General features: G+C 42.5%; 1 protein-coding gene across 4 annotated transcripts in view; it reads right to left on the bottom strand.

The window, feature by feature from the left end:
* The window catches only part of EPB41L3 (erythrocyte membrane protein band 4.1 like 3), a 140,503-nt gene that overhangs the window by 80,679 nt on the left and 42,251 nt on the right, over positions 1–17,573 (bottom strand). For all 4 annotated transcript variants that reach the window (XM_032785956.2, XM_075062948.1, XM_075062947.1 and 1 more), the window contains exon 2: positions 8,139–8,344. In XM_032785956.2, the coding sequence (XP_032641847.1) occupies positions 8,139–8,333 (195 nt within the window). In that variant the 5' untranslated portion in view covers positions 8,334–8,344. The remainder of the gene's footprint in view (positions 1–8,138; positions 8,345–17,573) is intronic.

The raw sequence follows: 17,573 nt of genomic DNA, 5'->3' as shown, positions 1-17,573 counted from the left end.
CTGGGTCAGCATCTGAGACAGCTATAAAGCTGTTATGATGCAATATTGATTGTGGTCCTTTCCCCCGGAACAGATTGTCAGAGCCACTCTAACCTTCATATAGCCACCTTTAATAGTAAATGCATTATATCAGTTGAAGCTCCATTCCAGTAATGGTTACCTCTATAACCAGTTGTGCCCCTGCTAGCCTCCAGACAAAATTTCGACAACAAAAGCATAGTAATACCTAAGCTAAAGTATAAAATATTAATCTTTTAGTCATCTCACTACCATGAAAAAAAATACATCTGATTTGGCTCTGAACAAATTCAATATAATCAGCAGCCAGCAGCACTGAAATTCATCACAATTTAATCCTCCGAGTCTGTTTTCCTTCAGCGCAACAAGCCTTCATGAGACTGGATCAAATCTGTCCAAAAGCTTTAATCTGCTTTCAGACCAAAACAGTCCTGCGTCACACTGGTAGTGCACAAGACTGTACGGCACACACTGCATCACAATATTCCACCTAAATGCAGGAATCTTTCCCTGGGGAATCTCCTGGAAAAAGGTCTCCCAAACATTAGTTTCCCTTCTTTATTCTGTTTGAAGGGGAGAGGGCACTTAGGGCCGGATACATGCCAAGTGATCTAAAGGTATGGCTACACTCGAAACTTCAAAGCTCTCCCAGCGCTGCATGTACTCCACATCCTCATGGGGTTTAGTTTGCAGTGCTGGGAGCCGCGCTCCCAGGGCTGCAGCACTGTTTACACTGACGCTTTACAGCGCTGTATCTTGCAGCGCTCAGGGGGGTGTTTTTTTCATACCCCTGAGTGAGAAAGTTGCAGCGCTGTAAAGCGCCAGTGTAGCCATGGCCTCAGCCTGCAAATATAGTGCTCAGTTGTGGTTTTGCTATAGCCCCAGGGCAAGGGGCACAGCATAGCAGAGACGAGGAACCAGATTGTGAGGATAGTCACAATCTGGTCCTGGGTTCACCCCTTCCTCCAGGCAGGAACTAAACGGGACCAGCCCTATACCTGGCTCACATTATTTCCCCTCCTGTGCCCATTTAAATACACGGGCTGGTGTACTACGGTACCACGCCCCTGTCTGCTAATTCACCTCGTCCATATCCAGAGACTGGTCTCTCTGTGGGAGTAAGGCAGTGCCTTATGCCTCTTGCTCCCCTGTGTGGGAACACAGTAAGGGTCACTGTCTGGCCCTCATCTTGGATCAGAAAGCAAGAAGGAGAGTCAGCCTAGGAAGATAGAACAAGGAATAGAGAAGCCTCTTTCAAATTAAGCACTTCCTCTTAACAGCAATAAAACATGCTGGGAGCGGGCGGGGGACGACAATGGAAAACAATCCCTGCTATCTCAGCTGGATTTCCTGTTTTAGCTCAGCCACTTATTAGTTGAACGCTTTCTCTTTCAGGCACGTAGGGCCAAGAACCTCAACTCCCCCTGAAGCTAATGAGGGTTGACAGCATTTAGTGCGCCATGGGATTACGGCCTCATAGAGCAATTAATGTCCACAGTGCCCATGGTGGGTAGATGAAGGAAAGCTTTGGAGAGTGAAGGAGGGGGATGAACGTCCCTTAAGAAGGCAGTTAAGTTGCTCAGAAGGTAAGACTGATAACAAAAGCAGAAGAGATTGCTGTTTTAAGAGTAAGTGGCATCTTCAATCAGAAAGAACTCCCAGACCTCCTCCTTATGGGTTGTTGATTTGTTCCACTGAAACCTGCAACAGACGTTAATGTCTCTACATACGCATACAAGAGGTGGCACTAGTATTATTTTGTTGAACTACTCAAGTAGACCCAAACGAAACTAAATGAAATTTGTCCAAGGTTAGAACCACAAAGGATTTTCTATAATTTGCACAGAGCACAAAAACATGCCAGGAACTATTAGAGAGGGCCCCAAAACTGTGATGACATGTCCATGCATTGAGACGATTTCAAAGTGAATTAAGCCTCCTCCTCTTAAAGAAACTTGACATTCTGTTGGTGCCATTATCTAGGGCAAAAGCAACCACTAAGAAGCAACCGCATTCACTAGGTTATTTTGAATTTTGCATGCATAGGTGCATTCTCTCCTGAGCCACATTCTCCTCACGGACCATTTATGCTGTATTTTTGGAGCATTTCAATGCCACGGCCTGCAATGCCATCAACATCTAATAGAGCAGAAGTTGCTTCAGGGTTGTTGTTGGAACATAATTTTTGCAGTTACAGCATTAGTGATACAGACAGAAAAGCTGAACAGCAGCAGGGCTGTCTTCTGATCATATAATTTGGGCGTTGTTCAAGCAATTTATTGCCAGTTCGGGGATTCAGTCAGTGAATAAATTAGGGGTTTTGTACTAAAATGTTTTACTTCTGAATCTTTCAGGGGTGGGCATGTATCTGGTGTTTAGTTTGATACAAACCCATTTCATTTTCATGGGTTTCATTTCAGCTTGTTGGCTTTAGAAGCTGAGAGAGGACAGTGTCAAATCCCAGAAATCCTCTGGGCATTGGTCTGGTACAATTGGGGTCTGTTTAAGAAGTCTTTCACCCTCCAAGAACTTGGTGGATTTACTAAATAGATTAGTTCAGAAGGGAACACAGTTTGGAAATCCCAAAACATACATGTGTAAAGAAGTAGTAACATTTTTTTCTAGTCGCTGTGAAGTCAGCAGTTCAGTGCTATTCTCTGCAGTGAGAGGGTCATCAACACAGAAGATTAAAAATAATAGTGGAAGACTGGGAGAGGGAACAAGGAAAAGTGAAGCATCTAAGAGAAGACCCACAGCTCTGGGAGACTGATACATGACAGCCAGGCAGAGTAAGGGTATGGCTACACTTGGAATTTCAAAGCGCTGCCGCGAGTGTGGTCGGAGCAGCAGCACTGGGAGAGAGCTCTCCCAGCGCTGCATGTAAACCACATCCTTTACGGGTGTAGCATGCAGCGCTGGAAGCCGGGCTCCCAGCACTGCCGCCCTGATTACAATGACGCTTTACAGTGCTGTATCTTGCAGCGCTCGGGTGTGTGTGTGTGTGTTTTTTCACACCCCTGAGCGCGAAAGTTGCAGCGCTGTAAAGTGTGAGTGTAGCCATACCCTAATAAAGGAGAAGTCAGAGGGAGAGTCACGTTTTTGTGAGAACCAGGAGATGGAGAGTGTGTGGGAGAGAGATCATGAACTGCAGTTGGTTTGGAAGATTTGTGTTACAGTTGCATTCAGCTGCTGAGAAGGGGCCCTCATAAGCGGGCAATTCAAATAAAAACATGTGAATACTCACATTGCTGTGGTCATTTGAACATGCAATTGCCATGCTTATGGATCTGTCTGAACATCTGAACTGCTTATTTCATTAAGGCACACAAACTACAGTGTGCACCACATGCTTCAAAATCAGTTCTAATTTCCTTATTGAAAACTATGTACATACCAAGCTAGAAATTTTTAAATAAATCCCTTTTCAGATGAGACAGCAAAAATACTTTGGACAGTTTTTCATGTATATTTTTCATGCTTGCTTAACTCAAAAACAGCTGAACAGATTTTCTTCAAAGAACAGAGGTTTCCTCTTCATTTGCCAGGCCACCTCGCTCTGTCTTCCCCGAGTCTCACCATCTCAAGGAGCCTGTAGGAGCTGCTTTTGCCTCTTCTCCACGCCCAAGCTCCTTCTAAATGGCATGCAGTGAAGGGCTAGTCATCACATCATCACATGACTTTTTGGCCTTAAGTGGTGCCACTGGATTGGGTATATTAAAGGGTCCTGCTACATGGATGTGAACCATTTATAGCACTAGAGGAGGCCAACTATAAAGTTTTTTCTGTCCCTCAGTCAAGATATTGGTGTGATTCTGCTTGAGTTAGTTCAGTGTTTTGTTGATGCTGCTTTACAGGGACCTCTTTTGGTTTCTGCTGCCTGCACCAGGTAGACTAAGCAACATCCTTGAGAATGAAAAAATATTTCCCTTCCTTGGAAGACTGGGCTCTCTCTCCTTTGGTGCACTGGAAGAATGCTGTACTGGTGGAGCTGCGAGGGATTTGGAATTTTCATACCATAAGAAATTCCAACATTTGCTTTTATCCCAAATTGGGACCAAAAGTTGACGTTGCAAAAATCTTTGTGGAATGAAAATTCTGAAAAATTGTGATTCAGAAGTTTAAAAACACAAAAATCTTTTCAACATTCCCAAAATCTGTTCTAGTTTGGTTTGTTGAAATTACCCAACAACATGTTTTGTTTTGAGCCTTTTCACCATAAAACTGCATTTTCCCACTGTAGCACATTGCTTTATGGGAGCTACAGTTCAGAAACCCAAAGCCCCAATTTTCCCCTAGGGGCCCAGTTGGACTACATCTCCCATGATGCATCCACAGTCATGCGACTTCCATTATGCATCACACATAGCTTGGTCAGAAGGCAATTTTCATTGCATTATGGGAGAGAAAGGGCCTGAACTACAACTCCCATAAAGCAATGCACTGATAAGAAAATACAATTTTATGTTTTACTGAACGGATTCTAAATTAAAAATGTAAAGGCAGTTCAACAAATTAAGTATTCCAATTTGGGTTGAACCAAATTTCCTGGTGAAAAAATATCAAAAATATATTAGCAAAATCAAGATATTCCCACTGAAAATGTTGATTTTTGTGGAAACTACAATGTCCATTGAAAAATCATTCTGATGGAAAATTCCCTAACAAGATCTATTTATTGGTAAGTTTCACGTTGCCTGGATTTATGGATATATGTGATGGAAACCTGGATTAACTACAGAGGCCATCAGAGTGGGAGAACTGTCATAGCTGGGTTGGTAGAGCCCCTGAAGTGATAGACTTGGACCAGTATTCACAAAGTGGACAAGAAATGGATAATTTAAATGGACTTCATCTGGTGGTAAGAACATTGTGAGGACAGGAAAGGAGTCAGGACTTGGTACAAGTCAGGGGACTCCACAGGGCAATTTGGGATGTGCAGCTTGAAGATGTCATCTTTTTAGCTTGAGTTGGGCAAAAATGGCAAAAAAATTCAAGACCCACAGGTTGAGATTTACAAAGTAGTCTAGAGGATTAGGCAGTTAATCTTCCCTCAAAAATAATGGAGGGTAAGTGTCAAAAACCAGAATGGTAGATCATTGGGATTTGGGGTTTAATACAGCTTTAAAAACAGTATGGTCATCTCGGTTTTAAGCAAACACAAAGAACAGTTTGCTTGGCTTTCCACTTCACAGTTCATTAACTATAGCCTAACAATTTGTCTTATGTAAATCAAATCAGGGTACCTGAAGGATGTGTTACTCTTGTATATTACTGCAGCTCCTTTAGCACAGTCATATGAGTATGCTGACCACATTCATATTATCTCTGTTATTACTGTGATAGAAAAAAAGCTTAACATTTTTTAATGAGCTGTAGCCCACAAAAGCTTATGCTAAAATAAATTTGTTAGTCTCTAAGATGCCACAAGTACTCCTGCTCTTTTTGTGGTTATTTCTTGTTATGTCTGAGAAAAAGCCCTTGATAAAGGGCCAAGTAAAACCAGAATAATTTCTTCTGTTCCACCCCTACTTTTTTACAACTCATAATTCAGGTTCAATCCCAGTAAATAAGGAACACGAATTTTATTGCAACTGATTGCACCTGGGTATTTTTAGAAACACTATATCATGGAAATTTTTCCTGCAGAAAGCTGCATTTGGAGAGGAGTGCCAGTTCACGTTTCAGTGCTCTAAAAAAATAGGGAAGCTATGTGTATATATACACACACACAAACACACACATCTCAGCCTTTGTCAAGGCCAAGGTGTATATATATAAAACTTGACACATTAGACCTATGACTTTTCCATCCATGAACAGATGTTGCTCTGATGCAACACACTTTCAACCCCTCTGAAACTGGAATCCCTTTTGATAGAGACACTTCAGAGTCACAGAATCTAGCAACAGTGGTCTTTGATGCTGTCCAGCCTCTGCATCAGGCATGAAATACTAATAAATCTGCTGAATAGCTGCACATCTTAGATTTAGGTAGTTGCTCAGTGTTTAGAGCCCAGCATGTGGACTTTCTTCTCACTACGTCACCTGGGGGTACGGCAGAAAGATGGGAGGATTAAATTATTGTACTGGATGGAAAGTGTGTTCATTTTGGGAGTAGATTCTGGGTGAGGAGGGGCTCAGCATCAATGTAAAAAATACACAGTACTTTTCTTCCTTCAAAAAACAAAAAGGAAATGAAACAACTTTTCTTGTGTATGTAATGACAGTAAGGAAAACCATTGTAACTGGGCAACGAAATATATCCTGTCCCAGGGATTCTCTCACAGAACTGGTAATAATGACAGTACAAACTTCCTCATTCTGATTGTCTCTCTCACTTCTGAGAAAGAGGAATGAGAAGAAAATAAAGCCCATTACCCAACAAGTTTTTGCTGAAACTGACAACAATAGTGCTGATTAATGACAATTTTAATCGTATTTTCTGTGACTTGTCCACTCAGAAATAGTCTACGAGCATTATTTCAAATAGTTTATACAGCCATTTCATAGTACTGACGTCTGAAGTCAAACTGGTGACCTAGAGGCAAAAGGTTCCATATTCCTTTACCAATCTACAGAGAAATCCAGCTCTTTAAGAGCCTTCAACTACCCAGAGAATTAAGTAATTAGTGAGAACATGTTATCCCGCCAGTCTCATAGGGGAAGTTGACACCCAGATGGCAAAAACTGGTGCATAAGTTTAAAAAAGAAAATGAACAGCAAATAGTGAGCATGAGTAGTAACTCTGACATAAGGTGACAGATTTATAACCACATAATCAAATTTTGCACCACAATCATTTGCTGGCACAAATGACAGAATTTGGGTGTTCAACTATGCAAATATACCGGGCCAACCAGCAGACATCAAAATGCTATCATTTGCACCAGAAATTACTTGTGCCTGCAATTTTGCTCTCAAAAGTAAATTTAGATGTAACACTGGGGGCACAAATTGAGAAATCTTCAAATCCAAGTGAGAAATCTTCAAATCCACAATACACAACCTGCACAGAAGCAGTCATAGGTCTCTAGGAATGCTTTACATGTATGTTCCAACTTATAAATAATGTGTCCAGTTAAAAATAATGTGTCTTCACTTCAAAGGCAATGCCCCAAACTTGTTAAAAGGTTTAACAGTATTAAAAGGTTTAAACTGATTTCTATTCCATACTTCAAAGATGAATGAGATTAGACAAGGGTCATTAACCCTAGGACACTAAGAGCTGTGTTTTCCAGACACCTGAAGCTAATGGAGGGTCTCTTATCTGCCAGAGCTAATTGTTGGCACTCCTGACCTATTGACTAGGAAGGGTGAGATAAAATTTTGATGTGATAATTTTTCACAACTATAATGAATGTATAGATGAACAAAAAAGAAAACCATTTAACAACTCTTCATAGCTAAAACAGTACAGCTTAAAAGTAATTACAGTGCAATTGTTTTAGAATAGTGGTTCTCAAACTTTTGTACTGGTGACCCCTTTCACATAGCAAGCCTCTGAGTGTGACTCCCCCTTATAAATATATAAAAAAGAGTTTTTAATTTAACACCATTTTAAATGCTGGAGGCAAAGCAAGGTTTCGGGTGGAGGTTGACAGCCTGCGACCCCCCATGTAATAACCTTGCAACCCCGAGGGGTCCTGACCCCCAGTTTGAGAACCCCTGTTTTAGAACTGTAATGGTTTAAAAGACCTCATAGATTTCACATGGGTCACACATAAAACAAGCAACAGTTTTCAGCAGGTGTCAGAGTGAAAATAAATCCTATAAACTCTTTCAGTTTCTAAAAAAATATTAGTATGATCTGATGCAGTGAAAGACTGAAGGGTTTTCCCCTCCCTTTAAGGACAACACTGGACTCTGAAATTAAGTGCAGCAGGTAGGAGATCTGACATTAATTCCAAAAGATATTGCTTGACTGTGAAATAAAATATTTTTAAGCCCTAAGGACCAGTCAATCAATATAGCAAAAGCTGCAAAAACCGTCAAACTAATGGAACTTTTTAATTCAGAAAAAAAAATTGTTTTGACTAAACCACAGGCTACCTCCTAGTCATTAGTTAATAAGATTGCATTTAATCAACCACGTTCACCAAACCTAGAAATGGTTCACTTGCCTGCTCTTTTTTCACAGGCGTACTGTGTGCTGCCACAGCAGAGAACTGGTCTATCGCGTTCTGATGTTCCTCACTGAGCTGCTGCTGCTGCTGGTCTTGAGGTTGTGCCCCAGCTGTCCCTTGCTGAGCAGGGGTTTCTTGTTGGTCTTGGTCCTGATCCTTGGATTCAGAGTCTGATCCCGATTCTGTAGTCATGGTTGATTATGCTGTAAAACAAGATGACCAAACGTACTCAATGTTATTCTTGCAGCTGCTGCTATTTTCTCTTTTTCAATTACATTTGAAAATGGAGAAAGACGATCACAAAGTTGTTGTCTCATTGCTTCTGGCTCTGAAAATCTAATAGTGTACAGTGGATCATATTCATTTGTGGCCTGCTCTGTCTGGTTTCTTGGAAAAGCATCTCTTGATGCAGAGGACTGACTAATTACATTTATGAATTTTAAGGAGGTTTATGCATCCATAAAGTTTTCCTTTGTATTGTCATTAATGAACATATTGTAGCAAAAGTACATTAATATAATAAATTAATAGTGTGTGTGAAAGCCAATGAGTAAAATTTTCTAGAGCATGTAAATGACAGAGGAGACCAAGTCCTATTGATTTTTCTAAGCATTTAAGAGCTCCTTAATCTCACTTAAAGTCAATGGGATACCGGCTCCTTAGTTCCCAAGTCACTTTTGAAAAAGGGAGTTAGGCACTTTTGCAAATTCTACCCAGTATCTTTAGTGTTAATATTTAACTGCTATAGAGAGATATTGCATGAAAATTAGCTACTTTGTTGCTACGAGACATGGTTAGCTTTTAATGAAGGTGTTACTATGAGCCAAATTCTGCTCAGTGACCTCAACTAAAGGGTAGAGGGTTATACTTACCCAGGTTCAGTGGATGCACATAAAAATTCATTCTGGTTCTAGAACTATTATTGATTCTAGCGCTATTTCACATTTTAAATTACAGGAAACTCTCTGAAACCCACACTCTCTCTAACATCAGTATGAACTTTTTAAATGCGCTCCCCACAGTCCCACTGCCTTCAATGAGGCTTAACTTGAATGAGTAAGCAGAATTTGGCCCTATATTTTATTCAGCCCCACATGGATATGAGTCAATTATACTTTCATCATTCCCCTCAATACGCCTGAATGTTAAATAAAAACGCTCCCCCCCCACCAAAAAAAACATTATTACTTTATCTCAAGATCTCTAAACTTTGTGGGGTTTTTTAAAATGGAAACAACAACAGGTCTCAGTATGCAAAGTGTGGGTGTGAGCTTATTTTCATTCATTCAGTAATAAATCAACATGAAAATATTAGTCAGAAAATATTTCACATTAAAAGAACATATTGTCAGCACAGGGCCTCATATCATAGAGGAACAAAACCCAGATAAACACTGTCACAACCATTCTACATCAAACAAGGATTTGAAAGAACAGATTCTACATTAGCACAAGTGGTACAATGAATAAATCCAACATTAATCTTCAATATTTGAATCTTATTAGCCATCACTGTCTTATAGATCTACAACTTGATTTTAAGCTATTTAAAAAAAAAAATCAGGCTCTTGCCATCTATTTCTGTTCATCAAGTCGTAATTTCTTTAACCTGGTAACCATAGTTACTTTCCAATTACAGGCAATTCCACAGAACATAAAGCTGTTTATTAATTTTGTATATGAGTCCACTATCAATTCCTAGATTAAACTAATGATGCTTGCTAGTACAATAAGTTTGGTTATCACTGTTTGTTTTTTTCCATTTTAACAGCTTTATTTTTTTTCCAGACCATTTACTAGGGTTCCATTGTTTTAAATGAAAATGTTCAATAAGGTATTTGAAAACATAATTTGATAAGTCATTTGTCTATTGGTTGACATCTTCTATATACTGAAGACCAAATTTTCAAAGGGGCTCTGTTTGTACATGCATAGCTCTGTGTGTGCAATTTTTGTGCACTCTCTCTTGTGCACACAAATGGTGAATAAATCAGTAATGCTCAATGTGTTCAACTTTTGTGTAGGGTGTGTATGTGAATTCTTACACTGTATGCAACAAGTGATATGATGCAAAAATTGTAAGAGCAAGTCATTAAGAACACACAAACTGACACCACACTTTGGAAATCTGTCCTCCAATATTTTATCTATTACCTTATCAGGTATTCATTTAGAAGGACACCATATACTTCTGTATACACTTCTTTTGCGCAGGTATATAAAATGTGTCCTTTAACAGTCTTACTATTTTAACAATATATAAACAAACAGAGAGGAACAGGAGAGAGGAAAAAGAATTGTTGGGGGTCATTTTAAAAAGGCTGATCATGGCTCAGTGTTCAATTCATTAAGCCATTCATTTTTGTTTACTTTAAAAATAAATTGTAAAATAAGGTTAATCTCTTGTTGTTTTGCATCGCCCATCTGTCATATCAGTGTGTAATGACCTATCCTTCATCTGATGCTACTACTGCCATTATTATAAAGCACTGGGGTTTGCAGTGTTGTTGTAGTTGTGTTGACTCCGGGATATTAGAGAGACAAGGCAGGTGAAGTAATATCTTTTATTGGACCAATTTATGTTGGTGAAAGAGGTAAGTTTTCCAGCTTACACATAATTCTTCATGTCAAAACTTGGAAGAAGAACTCAGTGTAAGCTGGAAAGCTTGCCTCTTTCACCAACATAAATTGGTCCAATAAAAGATATTACTTCACCACCTTTTCTCACTATTATAAACCACAATTTTTAAAAATACGGTCTCTGAACAGAAAAAAATCCTAAAATTTCCTCCCTCTAATCCTACACCTTCTTTTGTACAATCGAGAACATAGATAATATTATCTCACTACTCAAATATTCACTCAACAGCTTCAGTAACAAACTACTATTTTTGGATTTTCTAGTTTACAAATATTAATGGATTAGCAACAATCAAAATTAAGTTACAGCTACAAAAAACAATGAAAAATTAACTCTCAATAGCATAAAATTATCAAGAGCATTATTTATAAAGAGCATAAATTATATATAATTCACTAAGACTTATGCTCAAGTGGCCTAATTTTCATATTAGTTACACCAGTGTAAGTCAGAAGCAAGTCCTGAAGTTAATGAAATCACTCCTGTTTGAAACGGAATCAACCCATGTCTTGAGTATCTTCACTAATATCAGGTGAGATTGTCAGCTGGTAGAAATCAGTGTAGCTCCAGAAAATTCATGGCCCATGACCTATCCCTGACTTTTACTATATACCCCTGACTAAAACTTGAGGAGGGAGGGAGGCTCTGTGCGGTGCCGCAGGTGCTCGGGGGGGAAAGGGGACGCAGCCCAGGGAGGCGCTGTGAGTGCTCGGGCTGGGGCACATTCCCTGTCTCCTGGGAAGTGGGGACCTCCAGCTCCGAGCACCACATGCTGCCTCCACTCCGCTCCAAGCCCTGGTTCTGCAGTTCCCATTGGCTGGGAATGGCAGCCAATGGGAGCTGCAGAGGTGGCGCCTACACATGGAGGCAGCACGTGGAGCTAGGAGCTGAGGGAAGGGAATTCCTGTCGCCCTTCCGGGGGAGCTCTCCCCCAGATAAGCACCACCCCGCACCCCAACACCCAGCCCTGAGCCCCCCACACACCCGAACTCCTGTTGCTGGGGGGTGGGTCCAAAATTGCCCCAGCAGCAGCTGGTGTGGCTGGCCCAAGGGCTGCCCAAGCTCCTCAGGCTGCTCCTGGGCCATCCGCATGGGCCACTGCAGAACATATGGAGGTCACAGAAAGTCATGGATTCCGAGACTTCTGTGACGTTTGTGACAAACATGGAACTTTTTTTTTTTTTAAAGAAATAGAATAGGAATATTAAAAAGCAGCAAAGATATAATTTAAATTATTTCACTTTTGTTTGTACATAGCAAGAGGAATGTACACACAAACCACATTTGTGGATTGTCAAACATAATGCAATTGGCTGAAATAACTTCTTATCTTCACTTTACTACTCCATTCTAGCTAATCAGTAGGTTCTGGTGCCAAAAATATGACCCTGTGATCTGAACTCATGAAGTCGTAGTATTGGGGAAACAAATCTGAGACAGTAATATATTTAAGACAAAGAGACACTGCATTTGAGTTATTTGAAGTTTTCCCATATTTAGTGCAAGCCTGGGGTCATGTTCCTCCTCCTAAACATTAATTGTTTAAAAGCACACTTGATGAAATGGTTCATCAGAAGTCAAGTCAATTTTTAAATAAACATGTCGCTGTTTTATACAAATTGTGTGATATGATTCAATACATAGATTCATAGCTGGGTATTTAATACAATTTTCCCTCCCCCTCTCCAATTACTTGTTATGATTAAGACAAAACAGCATATCACCTCATTCTCCATATACTGTTCATACTCCTGAGGGCATTCTGTGTCAAAAAATTAAAAATTCTGCAAATTTTATTTGCCAAATAAATGTGGAGGCTCCGGCATGGCATCGGGGAGCACAGGCCACTCTCTGCACAGAGGCGGGAGATGACTGTGCAGCCCCTCCAACCCCGGACACAGACTCAGAGGTGAGACTGCACCCAACCCTGACACAGCATAAGGACTTGGTCTGCCCCAGAAACACCCACCCCTCCGTGCCAGGTGCACCAGGAGTGGGCAGGCAGGCTCAGCAAGGCAGGATCCAAGTACAAAGGGGCTTAGTGGAGGGGGATCCAGGTGTGGGTTCTGTGTGAGGCAATCTAGGTGCGGGCGGCTCAGTGGGGGATCCAGGTGCAGGGGGGGAGGATGTCTGGATGCATAGGTGTTTGTTGGGGGGTTCTGGGTGCAATGATAATGGGGCACTGCAGGGGGTCCAGGTGAAGGCTGTTGGGGCTCAGTGGGGGGTCTGGATGTGAGGGGTTCAGTGTGGGGTCCAGATGCTGGGAGAATGTGGCTCAGTGGAGTGGAGATCCAGATGCAGGTGGCTTGTTGGGGTGGTCCAGGTGCAGGGTAGGGTGACCATATCTCCCCATTTTACAGGCACAGTCCCAATTTTTGGGTCTTTTTCTTATATAGGCTCCTATTACCCTCCAACCTCATCCCAATTTTTCAAACCTGCTGTCTGGTCACCCTAGTGCAGGGGGAGTGGGACTCATCGAAGGGGGGTTCCGAGTGCACGGAGGTGAAGATCAGCAGGAGGGTCTGGATATGAGGGGTTCTGGTTGCACAGTGGTTGGGTGGATGGGGGAGCAGCTCCCTGTACAGGGATCCCTCCCCCTGCAGCTGAGGAGCAATGGGTGCAGGAAGCGAGGAAAGGGAAGTTGGCAGAGCTTCCTCCAGCTGTGGGAGAAATATGGGGGTGGGTCTGACCCAGCCCTACATGCCATGTAGAGGAAGAGGAAGTCCCATCCTTCCCAGTCCAACCAGAACTATTAGCTGAGCCCGGCGCAGGGTAAGGAGTTGGGTCTTCATCAGTCCCGCCTCCTGCACCACCTCTTTGCCGGCTGCCTTGGGCACCCGAAACATACCGCTGGGGAGGGTTGCATGACCACTCTTGTGGCTTCCCCTTGCTTCCCCATGAGAAAATTATTCTTCTGTGGGAAGCAAAGAAATCTGTGGGGGACATAAATTCTGCCTATGCACAGTAGCACAGAATTCCCCCAGGAGTAATAGTTCAGAAACTACCCTCTCCCCTGTTTATCATTCTACTGTGAGGCAATGCCCACTCTCCTCTCTACCTCACTCCTTCTCCTGAACGAAAAAATCCTGTTATACCTTCCCTGTTCACATGGTCATTAAGAGTCTCAGACCCTGCCTTCCAGTTATAAAACATAGATCTTTTCAATCCTATACGTGCAGGCCACAAAACTTCGAAATACTCTGTTAATCAAAGCTAGTGGCCAGCATAACCCAAGATTCAATCTAGACGAAGCATTTAATAAAATTTCATTTATTTTCAATAGCCTCAGAAAAAAATCTGGATACATAAAGTAAAAATAAAGTCAAGTTACAGGAGAAACTGATGATGAATTCCAAAATAAAAAGCAATGTAATAACAAAGCAAACACTGAAACCAACTATAATTGAATAAACTAAATATAGTCACTAACTATTTCCTGTAATGTACTGATCAATGCTTTATATTTAAAAAACTTCAATGATCTATTAACCCCTTTGAGGAAAGTTCTTTTAATTATAATAATTTCTAAATATTATTATAAATTACTACAGAGTCAGCGTCGCAAGTTGGATCATTGCTTTATTATGCCAATTTTAATATTTATGTTCCAAATAACAAGAGACATATTTATCTAGGAATGACCTCTGAAAAGGGATGACATATTTCTAACTTATTGAGGACAATCTTACTACTAAAACCATGTAATAAATATAAATATATAGTGCAGGAGTAGACCATACTTGAAATCATAGCACTTTAAGCACGAGCTCTAAATTATTTAGAAAACTGCTTCAAGACTTCATGTATTTTATACCAATTGGTTCTTACTAGAAAAAAAGACAGTTACCTTTTCTGTAACTGGTGTTCTTCGAGATGAGTTGCTCATGTCCATTCCATATTAGGTGTGTGTGCTCGCCACATACTGGAATTTTTTCCCCTCAGCAGTATCTGTAGGGGACTGGCTCTGGTGCCCTTTTAAGTGGCACTTGCATGGCGCAGTATAAGGGGCGCTGCCATCTCCACCCACCCTCAGTTCCTTCTTGCCGGAAACTCCAACAGTGGGGAGGAGGGTGGGTTGTGAAATGGACATGAGCAACACATCTCGAAGAACACCAGTTATGGAAAAGGTAACGGTCTTTTCTTCAAGTGCTTGCTCGTGTCCATTCCATATCAGCTGATTCCAAAGCAGTACCGCTGGAGGTAGGTAGGAATTCATGGAAGTGTAGACTGCAACACACCTCTGCCGAACCAGCGTCGTCTCTGGCCTACTGAGTGATGGCATAATGAGTGGTAAACGTGTGAACAGAGGACCACGTTGTGGCTCTACAGATGTGTTGGATAGGGATGTGGGCCAGAAAGGCAGCCGAAGACGCCCATGCCCTTGTTGAGTGGGCTCGGACACTCGTCGGCAGCAGAACCCCCGCCAGGTCATAACAGGTCCTTATGCACGAGGTGATCCAATTGGAAATCCTCTGCAAGGACACCAGAAGGCCATTCATCCCGTCTGCTGTACCGATGAAAAGGTGAGTTGATTTACGGAAAGGCTTGGTATGTTCTAACTAAAAAGCCAAGGCCCTTTGGACATTCACTGGTCTCGTGTGGTTTGGGACAGAACACTGAGAGAAAGATGTCCTTGTTCATATGGAAGGTGGACAGGAAGCCTGGTGAGTCTGCAGCTGAACTGTGTCTTTGTACAACACAGTGTACGGCAGACTTGAGGTCAAGGCTTTAATCTCAGAGACCTGTCTCGCCAAAGTCACTGCCACCACGAACGTAACCTTCCATAACAGGTGGGAAAAGGAGCAGGAACCCAGCAGCTCATATGGCAGGCCGGTGAGCCTAAAGAGGACCAAGTTCAGATCCCACTGCTGGATGGGAGCCTGTACCTGCAAGAAGAGCCTCTCAAGGCCTCTCAAGAATCTCACCATCATGTCATGGGAAAACACCATCTGTCCTTGGATCGGCAGGTGAAAAGCAGAAATGGCCACGAGATGCACTTTTATGGAAGTGTGTGCCTGGTTCCTCAAATGAATCAGGTAATCTAGAACAGCCTGTATGGAAGAACACGAGGGATAGATGCCACGTTCGGTCACTCAGTGGGAAAACCTCATCCACTTGGCCAGGTAAATCAGTCTAGCTGAGGGCTTCCTACTCCCCAGGAGGGCCTGCTGGACTCCTTCTGAATAGGTCCGTTGCTCTGGGTTCAGTCACACAGCATCCATGCTGAGAGGTGGAGGAACTCGAGGTTGGTGTGTAGAAGCCAACCGTGGTCTTGTGACAGCAGGTCCAGGCAGTTGGGCAGGGGCCAGGGAGGGCCTGCTGTCAGGTTCATGAGTGTGCTGAACCAATGCTGACAAGGGCATGCAAGGGCAATCATGACAATGTCTGCTTTGTCTCTCTCGAACTGGAATTGGAGGGAACACGTACATCAGGCTCCCTGACCATGACAGGAAGAAAGCATCTGAGAGGGAGCCTTTGCTCAGACCTTGCCGAGAACAAAACCAGTGGCATTTCCTTTTCTGTCTGGTAGAGAAAAGGTCTACTTGGGGAGTTCCCCACCTTTGGAAGATCATGCAGGTTACCTCTTAATGGAGCGGCCATTCATGGTGAGAGGAGAAGTCCCTGCTGAACTGGTCCACCAGCATATTCTTGACACCGGGATTTTGTAGCTAATGCAGAAGTTCCATAGATGGAGTGCCTCTTGACAGAGAGCTGATAAATGCACTTCCCCTTGCCTGTTGATGTAGAACATCGAGGCTGTGTTGTCTGTCAGGTCTCATACCACCTTGTCTGACAGGTGAGGTAGGAAGACTCCGCATACCAGCCAGACTGCTCGGAGCTCTTTGACTTTTACGTGCAACTTTGCCTCCTCTGGGGACCACATCCCTTGTGTCTGGAGCTCTCCAAGATGCGCACCCCAGGCGAAGTCTGAGGCATCCGACACCGACTCGATGGAGTGAGGGGGGTTGTTGAACGGAACACCATCCAGGATTGTCCTGCGGATGGTCACCATCTCAGCAAGGTAAGTATCACCTAGGGAATGGTAACAATCTTTTCCAGGGGGTCTCAGGACTGGGAATAGAACATCCCCAGACATTGTTGCAGGGGCCACATGTGGAGTCTGGCATGGTGGACTACGTAAGTGCACACTGCCATGTGACCCAGCAAGTGCAGACAAACCTTGGCTGTAGTCAAAGGGAACATGGAGACTTCCGCAATGAGGTTTGTCAATGTGAGGAACCTTTCCAGCAGCACGAACACCCTGGCACAGGTCGAGTCGAGAACCATTCTGATGAACTCTATCCTCTGTATGGGCACTAAAATAGACTTTTTATCATTTACCAGTAGGCCCAGAGAGTGGCACATGGCTTGAAGCACCACTATATAACATAACATAAAAACATAAGAACGGCCATACTGGGTTAGACCAAAGGTCCATCTAGCACAGTATCTGTCTACCGACAGTGGCCAATGCCAGGAGCCCCAGAGGGAGTGAACCTAACAAGTAATGATCAAGTGACCTCTCTCCTGCCATCCATCTCCACTCTCTGACAAACAGAGGCTAGGGACACCATTCCTTACCCATCCTGGCTAATAGCCATTAATGGACTTAACTGCCATGAATTTATCCTGTTCTCTTTTAAACCCTGTTATAGTCCTAGTCTTCACAACCTCCTTAGGCAAGGAGTTCCACAGCTGATTGTGTGCTGTGTGAAGAAGAACTTCCTTTTATTTGTTTTAAACCTGCTGCCCATTAATTTCATTTGGTGGACCCTAGTTCTTATATTATG

Source organism: Chelonoidis abingdonii, chromosome 2 (genome assembly GCF_003597395.2).
Source record: "Chelonoidis abingdonii isolate Lonesome George chromosome 2, CheloAbing_2.0, whole genome shotgun sequence".
In the NCBI taxonomy this organism is placed as follows: domain Eukaryota; kingdom Metazoa; phylum Chordata; order Testudines; family Testudinidae; genus Chelonoidis; species Chelonoidis abingdonii.
This window is presented reverse-complemented; position numbering and strand designations above follow the sequence as displayed.